Source organism: Carassius gibelio, chromosome B5 (genome assembly GCF_023724105.1).
Source record: "Carassius gibelio isolate Cgi1373 ecotype wild population from Czech Republic chromosome B5, carGib1.2-hapl.c, whole genome shotgun sequence".
NCBI classification, from domain to species: domain Eukaryota; kingdom Metazoa; phylum Chordata; class Actinopteri; order Cypriniformes; family Cyprinidae; genus Carassius; species Carassius gibelio.
Window position 1 is genome coordinate 13,563,878 of NC_068400.1, and position 16,044 is coordinate 13,579,921.

At 34.4% G+C, this 16,044-nt stretch overlaps 1 protein-coding gene across 3 annotated transcripts in view; it reads left to right on the forward strand.

The window, feature by feature from the left end:
- Positions 1-16,044, forward strand: part of LOC127958805 (rab-like protein 6) — a 41,467-nt gene that overhangs the window by 842 nt on the left and 24,581 nt on the right. For 2 of the 3 annotated variants that reach the window (XM_052557789.1, XM_052557788.1), the window contains exons 2-10: positions 812-1,191; positions 2,286-2,420; positions 4,344-4,390; positions 7,161-7,217; positions 8,215-8,306; positions 9,255-9,395; positions 10,209-10,314; positions 12,863-12,966; positions 14,057-14,370. In XM_052557789.1, coding sequence (XP_052413749.1) covers positions 1,062-1,191; positions 2,286-2,420; positions 4,344-4,390; positions 7,161-7,217; positions 8,215-8,306; positions 9,255-9,395; positions 10,209-10,314; positions 12,863-12,966; positions 14,057-14,370 — 1,126 coding nt within the window. In that variant the 5' untranslated portion in view covers positions 812-1,061. Of the gene's footprint in view, positions 1-811; positions 1,192-2,285; positions 2,421-4,343; positions 4,392-7,160; positions 7,218-8,214; positions 8,307-9,254; positions 9,396-10,208; positions 10,315-12,862; positions 12,967-14,056; positions 14,371-16,044 lie in introns of all 3 variants that reach the window. The other variant, XM_052557790.1, reaches the window with a different exon arrangement.

The following is a 16,044-nucleotide window of genomic DNA, read 5'->3' on the forward strand; positions in this document are numbered from 1 at the left end:
ATAATGTTATAATAATAATATGCCAATGTATTATATACTTATTTTATGCTAATGTACTAAAAAATTTAGTTGATTAATCGCATGCAAAATAAAAGATTTTTTTTTACATAATACATGTGTGTGTTTATACTGATATTAGTTCATACATTTAAATATTTGTATATAATATCAATTATATATATATATATATAAATACATACATGGATATACATAGAAATGCATGGAAACATTTTCAAAATATATACTGTACATGCATGTGTGTTTATTTATATATATATATATATATATATATATATATATATATATATATATATATATACATAATAAATATATACAGTATACACACATATATTATGTAAACAAAAACTTTTAATTTGTGTGTGTATATAATATATATATATGTGTGTGTGTGTGTGTGTGTGTGTGTGTGTGTGTGTGTGTGTGTGTGTGGAATGATCATTTAGTTATCAAAAACACTTTTTAAAGTTAAAATTAAACTGCAGTTTAATTGTATTATCAGTTATTAGACCTAAAATGTGTTTATATAGTGTGGTTTCTGCTGGTGAATGCTTTTTCTGATTCTGACATTTTGGGGCTCATGTTTATTCAACCAAATGTGAAAAATCATTATTTACTCAATAACTGTCGGTCTGTTTTTTTTTTTTTTTTTTATACTTACTTTTTGGTCTATTCCTGACACAACTTGTACTGCTTTGGAAGAATATACACTGGTGGCATAAATGATCAGAAAATGAATACTTTCATCAGCTAAAAAAATGGTTTTAAGTTTCTATCTTTTGTTTTGTCGCAGGTGATGCCAGTAGAGCGGTATGGACAGTTATCAACGGTTACAGTGGCTAAATCTAGGATCGTAAACTGTTGAAACAGAAAATAAACATCTGCTAACTGCATCAATATATATATTGAAGACGGACTCCACTCTTGACCTTCAGACCACGTCACACTTGCCATCAATAATGTCAGGTTAAGAAAGTCTGAAGTCACCACAGTGAGTGTTTCCCCAGAAGAGCAGTCTTTAGTATTGCTGGACTTTCATCGAGATGTTCACCGCTCTGAAGAAGCTGGTGGGCTCTGAAGCAGGGCAGCTCAGGGATAGAAATATTCCTGCCGGCCTGCAGTCCATGAACCAGAGTCTACAGAGGCGTTTCGCCAAGGGCGTGCAGTATAACAGTAAGAGCTTCACGTTTGATCTAACTTTGAGCAGAGCCACTCACAAATAGATTTCAGTTTTGTCGAACAATTTTCTCCATTCTTTTCTTTAAGGCTTGTCCAGTGAGTTTTTCTGTGTGGTTTGTCTAAAGTATTATACTTCTTTAAGAGAACTCGGCAGTACTTGTTTTTCTAGGTTAAATTTTCTTTAACAACAAATTGAAACAAAAATCCTGAAATCTGTCAAGAACTTGCCTTAGTCATATTTCAGCCACAAATCATAAATAATTATAATAATAATAAATACATATATATACGATACCACACTAGTCATATACTAGTAGTTTTTAATAAACGCATTTTAATAAACTTTATTTATGCTGATGTTAGAAGAGGAAAAAAAAACATTATAGTATTGCAAATCCGAAGACAATCACCATTATAAATAGCAATGAAAATATTATTTATTTATTGCATTGCAGTAATATGAATTTGATTTCATTGTTATGAAAAAAAATGTAAATGCAAAACCCTAAAAAATATAGCTTTATTTTGTCTTTATTTGTCTTCGAAAAAATTCTGAAATGCAAGGTAAAAAATTACTTCACTGGAAATTTTGAGACATCATATAAATCGATATGAAATTCTGTGTCTCAAATGCACAATGAGACGTACAGTAACTGAATGTTTGTTGCTTTGTTTCAGAGTTTAGTTGAAGTAGTTTTGACATGTGATGCTGCATCAGTGAGCCAGTCGGTGTTTCTTCATTGATCGGACTCTGAATACTCATCGTGCTGTTTCCACGGCTCTGTGTTAATTAAAAATGCATGAATGATACATGATCACCCACCTACTGGCCTATTTTTCCAGTTGCTTCTTCTTGGTAGAGGTGTCTTTTTTAGACACGCAGATACCAAGCATTTCAGCTGTGAAAAACACGTTTTGGTAGATATAGCTGGCACTTTGTGCTGCATCAGTACAATACAAATATAGTCCACTGTGAAACTTTTGGTCTTTTGTTTAGATCTTTCCATTTCCAATCAGTGACTTTTGTTAATGCATTGAAATTTAAATTGAATCATATTAATGTTCTTGTGTCTTCTGGTTTCTCTCAGTGAAAATAGTCATCCGTGGGGACAGAAACACAGGTAAAAGTGCACTTTGGCACCGGCTTCAAGGGAAAAAGTTTCTGCAAGAGTACATCCCCACACAGGAGATCCAGGTCACCAGCATTCACTGGAACTACAAAAGTGAGTATCGCTGAGTGCCTCATGCGCTGTACCTCAATGCACCTCATAAGTTCATCTTAGAATTTAGGTTAGTGATGCACTCACATTTCAGCGGCTAAAATAACCATTTTCAGTTTCAGGCCGAAATAGTCTTGGAGGGCTGAAATAATTGGCCAAAATAGTATGTGTTGACTGTGTGGGTTTCTGTTTCATTCACACAATGTGGATAACCTCAATAAGTAAACATTTCAGCAGTGTGAATGCTAGGATTGGGTTAATAATATTGTTAACTGTCACTGTTGATTAGACTTGCCATTACATGCTTTAGTTGTGATATCTTAGTCTGAACCTAAAGTAATATATCACTGGAAAGCTTAAAGACTGTAGTTTTGATATTTGGTGACTTATTTTTTAAATATTTTACAGACTAACTGTAATTAATTAATATGCAAGAAGAGTACTCATCAGAGTCAGAGACTGTGTTCTGACCTTTACTTTGAAACAGTGATGCATAGATGAAATCAGGAAAAATCTGTAAAAATCTTTCTTAACTTTCATGGAGAGTGTTCAAAAGATAACATCCATTGTATTTTTTGAGACAAAAAGGTCTAAAAGTGTTTTGAATATGTAGAAAAATCCAGTCCAGGGTTCTCGTAGCATGTCTTTTGTGTGTTTTTTGAGGTTGAATTGAAATCAAATTCTGCCATACTGACCCTTAATACTTCTGATTGTGATGTCTACTTCATAAAGATTTAGAGAAGTATGGAAAAACATGTTTCAGGTCCCTCAAACCATTTATGGAAATGAAGGCGCCCTTAAATTGTTACTAAAGGGGTTTGATGGTCATCTAGTGGAAGAGCTTGGTACTACACCCAAACTAAATCTCACTGAATATATCAACCTCAAATTTGAAACATAACTTGTTCAGAATTTTGATTTTCTAGCAGTTTTAGAGTAAAACATGTTTTATAAATATATATATAATATAACATATAAATATGTAAATTATGATATTTTATATTTTCATAAACTTAAACTTCCATAACGTTTTTGTTACATGATTTTTATAACTTGTTTCACTTCTACAATAATCTGCCAAGTGTCTGCTTTAAAAAGAGAGCAACTTTATTTCTGTGGACCAAAGCATTCAAAATGTATAACAGTTTAAGTTGGAAATGTCATTTTCAGGCCTATGCTGAAAAAGTGGAACCTACAGTTAATAGGTTAAATAACGAAGACAAAAGGTTAATTAGAAATTTAATGTAGTGCATATATTTATCGCTTGTTTTTTGTGATTGACAGAATTTGAAATCTAAGATTTCTCGATTATTGGATGGCAGGTGTGCTACAATAATGTAATAAAGTTCATGTACAGTATTAACAGAAAACAGCATAGAATAAAATTATGATTTTGCTATTTAAGAATCCTGATTAACATATGTTTGATAAAAAAAATCTAGTTTTAACAGCCACTTTTTAAACATATATATTTCATCTACAAATAAAAAAATATATATATTAAATCAAATGTATTTTCGTCTTTAGTTTTCAGAAAAATTAAAACATTTTGATTTTGGTCAATTTTTTTTTATATATATATATATATATATATATATATATATATATATATATATATATATATATATACAACAGGTGCAATAATATTAATACACTTAAACAAAAATTTTATTATATTAAAAAAATATTTTTAAGTCTTTTAAATCATTTGTTTCTGGCCCAGAATTTTTATTTTTATTTTTGGGTTGGTTTTATGAAGGCAAGTGATTTATTAAGGCAAAGTTTTGCCAGTTATCTAAAATAATTTATACAAATAGACTACCCTATCAGAAAAGAGAAATACTAGGTCATCTTTTGTGAAGTATCAGAACCCGTTGACAATATTTGTGACTGTATTTTGTTCTTGTTTTTATTTTTGCCCCGCAGCAACAGATGATGTAGTGAAAGTTGAAGTCTGGGATGTTGTAGATAAAGGTGAGTCTTTAGGAAGCACTCTGGTACTAGTGACAAGGGGCTTTCCCCAGTGCTAGTTAGTACAAGTTAACCAGTGCAGCAATGCAGTGTGTGAACCCCAAACTAAATTCTTATTTGCTGAGAAATAAGCTCTTGAAAGACTTGCTCTTAAAAATGCTGACCTAATGAAATGTTAATTTCAGTATGTTTGCAGCTATCTGTAAAGGAAAAAAGATGTAATGTATTTGACTTCTTTTCTTATGGTCTGCAAATACTCAAAGGGCAAAAGCTTCCTCTTCCAGAAGGTGTAGGTGAGAACTAGTAATGTGCTAGTAAAACATTAAACAGTGTGTGTGTGTGTGTGTGTGTGTGTGTGTGTGTGTGTGTGTGTGTGTGTGTTGTGATCTTCATCTCTCTTCTTTTACTATGAAACCGTGCTCAGAATAGACCTTGCTTTCAGTAGCGTGTGCTATTATTAGAACCTAGTGTGGACTTGCATTAAAATCAGATGACCACATTTTTCCCACAGTAGCCTACATTTATTTTAATAGGGGGCATGTGATATGTTTTGTTTATAATGGATCACATTTTGTATTAATTTTAGAAATTGTTGCCAGAATCATCTTCTATAATGTAAACATTTTCAAACAGCCCCCTTTTAAAAGTTCGTAAATGATGCATGAGTTGAAAATTCAGTTTAAATTATGCTCGACAACAATAATACTCTTAAACATACATGCATTTTCTATTTACACTTTTTGCAAATTGGTAGTTGTTACCTGCAAACATTTACCATGGTAGCCATAGTTCTCATTAAAATACCAATTTCAATACCATATTCAAGGTGTTGTTAAAAGTTTATCTTTAACCACCACGTCAACAGTCGTGAGATAGATTGGACATACTGCACTGAAGGAGAACCCGTATGAGTTTATGATGCTTTTATAGTAGTAACAACACTATAGTAACTATAGGAGTAAACTGTGGTTACCATGAAAGTATTTGCACAGGGAGTTGCAGCTGTTGATACAGGTTTGCTCTAATTACTTGCTATCTGCTTGTGTCTTTTTTAATTTATACACATGTAAATATTTAAATAAGATATTGAACACTATTTTAAGGGAAAGTACATCCGTGAATAGGTGGAAGGACAGTCCATATTTCTCAAAGATGCGTAATGTAATGTGTAACCTAAATGTACAAACCAGATTCCAAAAAAGTTGGGACACTGTAGAAATTGTGAGTAAAAAAGGAGTGGAATTATTTACAAATCTCATAATCTTATATTTTATTCTCAATAGAATATAGATAAGATATCAAATGTTGAAAGTGATACATTTTGAAATGTCATGCCAAATATTAGCTCATTTTGGATTTCATGAGAGCTACACATTCCAAAAAAGTTGGGATAGGTAGCAATAAGAGGCCGGAAAAGTTATTTGTACATATTAGGAACAGCTGGAGGACCAATTTGCAACTTATTAGGTCAATTGGCAAAAACTGCAAAGAGTTAGAAGATATAATCATCTACAGTACATAATATCGTCCAAAGATTCAGAGAATCTGGAACAATCTCTGTGCGTAAGGGTCAAGGCTGGAAAACCATACTGGATGCCCGTGATCTTCGGGCCCTTAGATGACACTGCATCACATACAGGAGTGCTACTGTAATGGAAATCTCAGCATGGACTCATGCCATATCTAAACATGATCCAGAAGCACAGGATGGACTGTAGCAAAGAGGAAAACTGTTCTGTGGTCAGACGAATCAAAATTTGAAGTTATTTTTGGAAAACTGGACACCATGTCATCCGGACTGAAGAGGACAAGCACAACCCAAGTTGTTATCAGCGCTCAGTTCAGAAGCCTGCATCTCTGATGGTATGGGGTTACATGAGTCCGTACACATCTGGAAAGGCACCATCACTGCTGAAAGGTATATCCAAGTTCTAGAACAACATATGCTCCATCCAGACGTCGTCTCTTTCAGGGAAGACCTTGTATTTTCCAACATGACAATCCCAGACCACATACTGCATCAATTACAACATCATGACTGTGTAGAAGAAGGATTCGGATATTGAAATGACCAGCCTGCAGTCCAGATCTTTCACCCATAGAAAACATTTGACACAACATAAAGACGATGTGACAAAGATGACCTAAGACAGTTGAGCAACTAGAAGCCTGTATTAGACAAGAATGGGACAACATTCCTATTCCTAAACTTGATCAACTTGTCTCCTCAGTCCCCAGACGTTTGCAGACTGTTATAAAAAGAAGAGGGGATGACACACAGTGGTAAACATGGCCTTGTCCCAACTTTTTTGAGATGTGTTGATGCTGTGAAATTTTAAATTAACTTATTTTTCTCTTAAAATGATGCATTTTCTCAGTTTAAACATTTGATATGCCATCTATATTTTATTCTGAATAAAATATTGAAATTTGAAACTTCCACATCATTGCATTCAGTTTTTATTCACAATTTGTACAGTGTCCCAACTTTTTTCGAATAGGATTTGTAATTTATATTATAAAACTATTAGTACTAATGAGAGCAATGTTTCACTTATGGATTGCTGTAACTTTCAAGTTGTTTAGAACAGTTAAGGTTTCTAGCAGTCTTGTAAAAGTGTGTAAAGATTCAAGGCAAATTATGTAAGAGGACAGCTAAATTATAGTTTGTCTGCTTTGGTGGTACTGGATGGGGAAGCATATGAATATAACTCTACTCATATCTCAGACTTACAGTTACCTAATTGTAATATCCATGTTTCTCCAACTACTGCAGGGAAAGGGAAAAGACGCGGAGAGAATCTGAAAATGGAAAATGAACCTCAGGAGGTATTTGTTAAACAATAAATATTTGTAGGTACCGTATTTTTCGGACTATAAGTCGCATCAGTCCAAAAATACGTCATTATGAGGAAAAAAACATATATAAGTCGCACTGGACTATAAGTCGCATTTATTTAGAAGCAAGAACTAACAGAAAACATTACCGTCTCCAGCCGCGAGAGGGCGCTCTATGCTGCTCAGTGGTAGGCTACAGGAGCACGGAGCAGCATAGAGCGCCCTCTCGCGGCTGGAGACGGTAATGTTTTCTCTTGATTCATTTCTCTTGGTTCATGTCAAATTAATTTTGATAAATTAGTCGCACCTGACTATAAGTCGCAGGACCAGCCAAACTATGAAAAAAAGTGTGACTTATAGTCCGGAAAACACGGTAGTTGCACTACTGTTGAAAAGTTTGTAAATGTTTTTAAAAGTCTCTTATGTTTAACAAGGCTGTGTTTATTTATTAAATGTAGTAAAAACTGTGAAATATTGTTACATTTTGAAATAACTCTTTTCTATTTGAGTATATTTTAAAATGTGTTTTATTCCCATGATCAGAGCTGGATTTTCAGCATCATTACTCCATTCTTAAGTGTCATGTGGTCCTTCAGAAATCAGTTTAATATGCTGATTTGCTGCTCAAGACACATTTCTGATTTCATATTTATGTAGAAACCGTGCTACTTAATTTTTTTTTTTAAGCAGTCTATGATGAATAGAAATTTCAAATGAACAACATTTGTTATTTGAACATTATAAATATTTTTTACTGTCACTTTTGAACAATTTAAGTATTTCTTGAATAAAAGTATTAATTTCTTTAAAAAAAAAAAAAAAAATTTGTTTTGACTGAATCAAATATGCATTATGATTTGTTAATATCATAATATCATTTGACCTCTAGTTTCTCATTATTCAGTCTGTAAGCTGATTTTAATGTTCATTCAGCTGTAAACAAGTTGTCATTTTTAGTAATCTTGGTGTTGTTTTGATCTCTGTGCAGTCGGAAACTGAGATGGCTCTCGACGCAGAGTTCCTGGATGTTTATAAGAACTGTAACGGCGTGATCCTGATGTTCGACATCACCAAACAGTGGTGAGGAACCTGCCTTTCCTTCTGATTTTCCCCACGTTCACTCTCTCCAATCCCCTCATTCATTCTCCTTCTCCGTCTCCCTCTCCTGTTCTTCCATCACTCTTTCCCACCCCGTCGTCCATCTTTCTGATCACTGGTCAGGATCAGGTGCCAGAACTGGGCGTTGGGTTGCATTGGGTCATTGAGCGTCTCGTTTTCAGTAGAGTCGAGGAACAAAGAAAGCAATGAAACCAATACCTGCAGCCCAGAGTCTCTTAAAAGTTCTGACTCGGTTTATCTCTCTGCTCATTGGATCTGCCTTGCATTCTGCAAGTGGGTCTTTTTTTTTCCTTTTTGACCCAAGCACACCTTCGTTTGCAAACCTGGGCTCTGCTTTATTGATAGGGCTGTGTGTTTGCCTTAACTACTGCTTTTGTGCTCAACATACAGTTTCCTGTCTCTTAAACTTGGTTCCTTAAAAACATTTGCAAATTTGATTGGGATAGCTAGATTGAATTCACTATCTGTTCCAACTCGTTTATTAAAAGAACCCCCCCTCTCTCTCTTTGTCTCTCTCTCTCTCTCTCTCTCTCTCTCTCTCTTTCTCTCACACACACACACACACACACACACAAATATATATTATATAATTTTGTATCATACCTATACTTCTGCATTACATATTATTATATTTTATTTATATTATCTTATATACCAATTTTTGTTATTTGATTTTTCTTTATTTTTTTAATTCTTTATTATCAATTAGATTTTAATTCTGTTCATGTATAATTGAAAAGAAACCATTTCATAATACTAAATGTACCAAAAATTGGGGTTCAGTTCGCTAAATGAATTGGGTGTGCTCTTGGTCTACACTTCTTGATTTTTCTTGTTTGAATCATTTACCAGATAAAGGCAGAACAACACATTTACTGCTTTGCTTTTTAATTTTAATTTTTACTGTAGGACGTTTAACTACATCCTGAGGGAGTTGCCAAAAGTGCCAACACACGTCCCAGTGTGTGTGCTGGGTAACCAGCGGGATATGGGCGAGCACAGGGTCATCTTACCCGACGACATCAGAGACTTCATCAACAGTCTGAACAGGTGGAGAGTTCAAGATTAACCCTCAAAACATGGGACGTGTTGGGCCCTTTAAAATATTTGACATTATTTGTTCAATTTATTATTTTTTATTTTTTCCTAAGTTCCATTTTTCAATTTTTCTGGATTCTGTTGGAGCGGTTAAATGCTAGTAATCAAAAAGTATTTCTAATTACCGTATTTTCTGGACTATAAGTCACACTTTTTTTCATAGTTTGGCTGGTCCTGCGACTTATAGTCAGGTGGGACTTATTTTTCAACATTAATTTGACATGAACCAAGGGAAAAGAACCAAGAGAAAACATTATCGTCTCCAGCCGCCAGAGGGCGCTCTATGCTGCTCAGTTCTCCTGTAGTCTACACTGAAAACATAGAGCGCCCTCTCGCGGCGTAGACGGTAATGTTTTCTCTTGGTTCTTACTTCTTATATATGTTTTTTTCCTCATGACGTATTTCTGGACTGATGCAACTTATACTCAGGTGCGACTTCTAGTCCGAAAAATATGGTAATTGAAATCCTGAAACGTGTACAAGTTAACATTTTATTAAATGTTTCACAAAAAATTAAGTTTCCATAGCTCTATGGAATCCATATTTTATTTGTAATTTTTGTTTTTTAGAATTCTCTCCAAATTGTGTGGTTCCAGTTTTAATTTCTCTAGAATAACCTACATAAAAAAAACTGTTACTGATAATCTTTTTTTTTTTTTAAGTTAAAATGTCTCCAAATATTCCATGCAAAGCTCTTATGAATAATGTATGTCTGTCACGTATCAGCCAACTTTTCCCTAATCCCATAATCCTTTTTCATTTTAGACCGCCGGGCTCCTCCTACATCCACTATGCCGAGTCCTCCATGAAAAACGGCTTTGGTCTCAAATACCTCCATCGCTTCTTCAACATCCCATTCCTGCAGCTGCAGGTCAGAGGAAGCTCTCAAAGTCTGAGATGAACAATTGCTCTCGGGTCAGTGTTTGTCTAGTTTTAGGATCATCTCAAGTGGAATCCTCACAGACCTTACATGGGGATTTGATTTCATTCAGACAGTTTTTGGATCATGACAGGGGCTCTTTATGCTTCTCCTTGAGATCTGCTGTCCTGCTCTAACACATGTAGTGTAGATTTCAGGGCTGCGTTCCAATTCACAGAAATATATATATATATTTTTTTCAAAGAAATAGAATGAGTGTCACCCAAATTATAGAGCATTGAAAATAGCTTTCTAAAGATGTCTGGACAAGGCTCTATTGCAAAAAATATATAGAGAGAGACAGATATCCATGCATGGTTTAGGGATAAATGGTTTGCTTTTGGTTTTATTTTTATTTATTTATTTTTTGCAATAGTGCTGTAATGTTTCTGTCTGTGTCAGGAAGTGGAAATTACAGTAATATGAAATTTCCTGATGCATTATTATTATTATTATAATTTTGTTAATACTGAGTAAAATCCCTTGAATTCACATCATAACTACAATTTCTGAAATCACAGTAGCTCCTATGTTCATTGAAAATCTAGAAATATCAGACTATTTTAAATTGTGATTTCCTGACCTGGAAAAGTCACAGCAATGAATGAAATCTGTAGTCTGTAATGAAAATAAAATTCCATAAAATAAAATATTTTGAATATGTTGAGTGAAATCAGTTTAGATTTAAAAAGTTAAATCTCTATGCTTTTTAAAAATAATAATAATAATTAAAGGATTTTAATTAAACCAGTGATATTTTTTGTAGTATTTTAATATTATATTGTATTTACTAATATTTTGAATTAGCTTTGATATTCATATTGTCGTTTTTTATTATAATTAATATTTTTTATTGTAACATTTTAGTATTTTATAGTATTTTATAGTATTTAAGTATTTTATATATATATATATATATATATATATATATTTAGGCTTAGTACTTCAACTTATTTTATTTCATTTAAGTACAACTGTTTTCGTCTAATTTTTATATTTAATTTATTTCAGCTTAATTTCAGTTACATAAAGTGATGTTTACTCATTTTAGATTTAGTTTTAGTTTTCGTTAACAATAACAGCACTTATTAATCTTCTCGAGGGCACTCAGTAGGCAGCTGTGGACCCCCAGGAGCAGATTTGAGCAGCCCTGCTTTAGCAGTAGAGTTAAAGTCCTCTCCTTTATTTGTATTCTCGTTATGCATCTCGAGAGACCGACTGAATGTCATTAATTAATAAGGTAGGTTAAATTAGCCCGGGGATCAATGGCGACTGCTGTGTCTTGTGTGTCAGCGTCTCAGGCTCTTCCTGAGGTTAAAAGACTGATTTCAGTTTAATGTATTTTATTGATACAAATGAACCTCTATAGCTTTTAAAAGTATCAGATACCATATCAGGATGGTGTCGTGGGGTTCTGGTTCTGTTTTGGATATTTAATAAGTCTGTTTATGACTCTTTTGTCATTTAGATCTTCTCCTCTTATACAGGAGTGTTTAATATTTGTCAATGGTGTTGTCGGTAGAACAGCCTGACTAAGATCTTCAGACCTTGCAGCAGTAAACGTGATGTAAATCCCGCAGCTCAGAATCAGTCCGCCGAGCACAGCATGTCAGTCTCATGAAATTTTCAGTGCTGTGCCGAGATCTGTTTTCCTCTCCTTGCTATCTTTTTCTCTCAAAGTTTAAAGGCCACTTCTAACCTCCATGACTTTGAGAAACTTCTAACCCCAAGTATCAATTCTGTCTGATTAAGAACAGTTATTGGCAGCGAGAGATCACCTGGAGATTTGGTTTGATGTGTCCCATTAAATATAACTAGAATAAATAGTATTATTGCATTTTTTTAATGTAATAATAATAATAAACTTTGATAATATGATTATATTTTAAAATAAAAGTGAGTATTAAAGTATCGAGTATTAAATAAACTATATGAGTATTGAATGAAAAAATTTTTTACTGTACGTTTAAAAATACAATGCTAATATTAAAATTTTCTGTTTTCTTTTCCTTTACTTTTTTAATGTTTATTTAAAATGTTCAAACCTAAAATCAGCAAGCTTTTATTTTAGCGGGTGGCCGTCGGGTAAAGAAATGTCACAGGTTTGCATTTGCTTTGTATGCAAGTAGTCTAAATGTATGCGTTCGGTTCGAATGGAAATCATCTACAGTATTACAGCTAGCTGATCTAAAACACTGATTGTGCATTAACAGCTGTCGCAAATGAGAGGCCTGGACATATTTACCCAAGGTATTTTTGATTTTGGTTGTGTATACGCACCTGTGCACCACTTTTGTGCACCCCTGGTTATTGGTTAGTCTGGGTATTTCAGAACAAGTTGAGCTGACAGCTTGAAGGTTTGCATATTTCTCTACCCATTAATTTCCATTCCTCCTCCTTATTTAATAATAATAAGGCAAGGAAGTGCTTGCTTGAGTAAAATTGAGGTCAGTGTTGATGTGAGTTGACAGTATGTTTGATGTGGTGTTTGTGTGTGCAGAGGGAGACTCTGTTACGGCAACTGGAGACAAATCAGCTTGACATCGATGCCATGCTCGAAGAGCTCAGTGTCCAGCAGGAGACCGAGGACCAGAACTATGACATGTGAGTGTGTACCTTATCACACACACACACACACACACAAACACATATAGATATATATTAATTATAATTTACGACAGTAATATTTAGGGCCCTATAATACACCCGGTGCAATGCGACACAAGGCGCAGCTCAAGTGTGTTTGCTAGTTTCAGTCCGGCAACGTTTGCATTTTCCCGTCCAGTGCCACGACGTTTAATTAGCAAGTGCATTTGCACACATTTTTGTGTCCATGGGCGTGCTGGTCTAAAAAAGAGGTGTGTTCAGGCGCATTGCTGGTGCAATGATATTTTAAGGAGCTGAAAATAGACTGCACCATAAACCAACTCAAACCTGGTCTAAAGTCTGGCGCAATGTTTCTTCTTTGTCATTTAAAGAGCGTACACGCTGCTTAAACACAGGGACGCACAGCATCGCACAAACATGGCAAATAAAAAATTAAAGCATTGCAGTGCATAAAATGTTTTTTGTAGGCTAAATATATATATGTAAAAATATATATGCCTACATGTCATAATGGAGAGTCATCGCATGTTTCAGAATTAGGCTATCTATTTGCTCACACACGAGCAGCTCCGTTTCGTCTCGGAGATGCGTTCTGTCTTTGCACTTGCCGGATTCCACCGTGTAAATAGCAAATCTGTCATAGCATGAGCACAACTGGCTCTTAAAGGGAATGGAAGATGAGACTCTGATTGGTTTATTGCACGTTACGCCCATTGTTGTCACTACTGTTAATAATATATATTATTCTATTTTATAAAAGGATTAATAACAACAATAATAATAGCATTCTATAATATAGCAGAATCATATTTAATATTATAACATATTATAATATTATTAACAACAATTTTATATAGTGTATATATATGTTGATACAATACAATGACACAATTATTGTATTAATTGTGTTGTTATTATTAATAATAGTAATTATACACTAATATTGAAATATTGATATCGGGGTACTTCCCGTAAATATTTGACATATAAGGGATTTGGCTAAAAAATATTTTGAAAAAAGAGCCACCCATTAAGCCGAGAATGTCATCCAATCATAATTTTCCAAATTTCACTGCTGTTTTTCCAGTTTTCTTGAGATGATGGAGGCACGCAAAGCTTATGGCTCTCCGGCGCCATCTAATGGCCAGAGCCCATCCTCGGGCTCCCAGTCCCCTGTGGTGCTGCCCGGAGCCGCCTCTCCCAGTAACTCCAGCCCCAGTACCCCTCAGGCCCCTGTCCCGCTCCAGACCCAATCCACCCCTCCACCACCTCCATCTATACCTCAACCTCCCACCCATGTTCCCCAGACACCATCACAAACACCTCCTCCTGCTCAGAGACGAGGCTTCATCTCACGCCTGTTCGGATCGTCCGCTGCAGAGGCAGAGCCAGACAAACCAGGTCAGTACAGAACAGTCCTATTATTGTAGAGTTGATGTAATAGTTTTTAATCAATAAGAGGTTTTCAAACTTTGAAGTGTTGCCAATTTAAGGTTTGCATTTACATCTAGAACAGAGTTTTTCCAAAAACTGGACCAAAGTGAGTTTTTGCATTTTTGATCAGTTAATGTGATTTCTGAGGGATGTAAATGACTGTGATATGCACGTGTGAAAGCACGCATGTTAACTGAGGGAGAGAAAGAGCAGAGAGTGTCCACGTCTGCTAATGTCTGATTCGCGAGTCGCAACCTAACGACTCCTTTGAACCGATTCATTTGATTGAATGATCTGTTCCACACTGAACTCCTGATACATCACTGTCTGAATCAGTGTACAGTATAAATCATTTACTCAGAACACCTCAGAAATTAGATCAGAAGTGTTACCCCATTCAGCAAGAGTGGTTAGTAAGATTTAGCCTTAGTAATCCACAGCAATATAGTATGTTCTATATATTTACCTTTACATTTATTCATTTAGCAGACGCTTTTATCCAAAGCGGCTTACAAATGAGGACAATGGAAGCAATCAAAAACAACAAAAAGAGCAATGATATATAAGTGCTATAACAGTCTCAGTTAGCTTAACACAGTACACGTAGCGAAGACTTTTAAATAATATAATAAATAAAAAGAAAACAGATAGAATAGAAAAAGAATAGAGAAAACTAGTGTTTGAGGTCATATATATATATATATATATATATATATATATATATATATATATATATATATATATATACACACACACACACACACACACACACACACACACACACACACAATTGCATAATCAATGAAAATAAAAATCGAATACAAAAAGATTAGAAAGGTAGTTAGATTTGGCAATTTTCTTTTCTTTTTTTTGTTATTTTGCTTTATTTAAGTTTGTTTATTTTATTTCAAATAATGAGAAAGTTGCAGTTGCATGTACTATACAAAATATAATAGTACTGTACAATTACGATTAATAACGAGTATATAAAACAATTTGATTTACAGCATGTTGATAAATTGAATAAAATCATGAATAGGCAAAAACACCTCATGCACGTTCTTTATTTAGCATTTTGTATACCAACTTCCCAGGAGAACTTGTATGTACCATTCTGTACATTGAAGTGAGTCAAACTCAGCTGTAGGCCTTTACAACATTGCACAGTTGCCCTAGTGTGTTTTCAGTTGTGTGTGTTTGTGTGTGTGTGTAGGTGTGCTAATGTAACTATGAACTGTAATGAAAAGGAGCTGTCGTCCAGGGACTATGTTCATTGGCTTGTATACTGAATAGCAATGAGACATTATCAGGCAGCACTGATCTGCCGCTGCACAGTCATTACAGAGACACGCTCAGCTCTGCACCAGTGCATCTGCTGCTGCATTGCAGATCCTGGGGGAGGGGGCCAATCAGAAGGACGCTAATGCACTTCATGTTGTTACATTGAATATTCAAAAAATCATATGCAAATATTTGGATTTCTTAAATTAGTTTTTTGTTTGGTTTCATAAAATTTCCCTTTTTTTTCTGGGGAATGCTGGACATTCCGGCCTGGAATGCACATTTTCAAAGGACTATCAATGACTAGCAATGTTTTTTTTTTTTTTTTTTTTCAGATAAACATGTTAACTTAGCATGTTT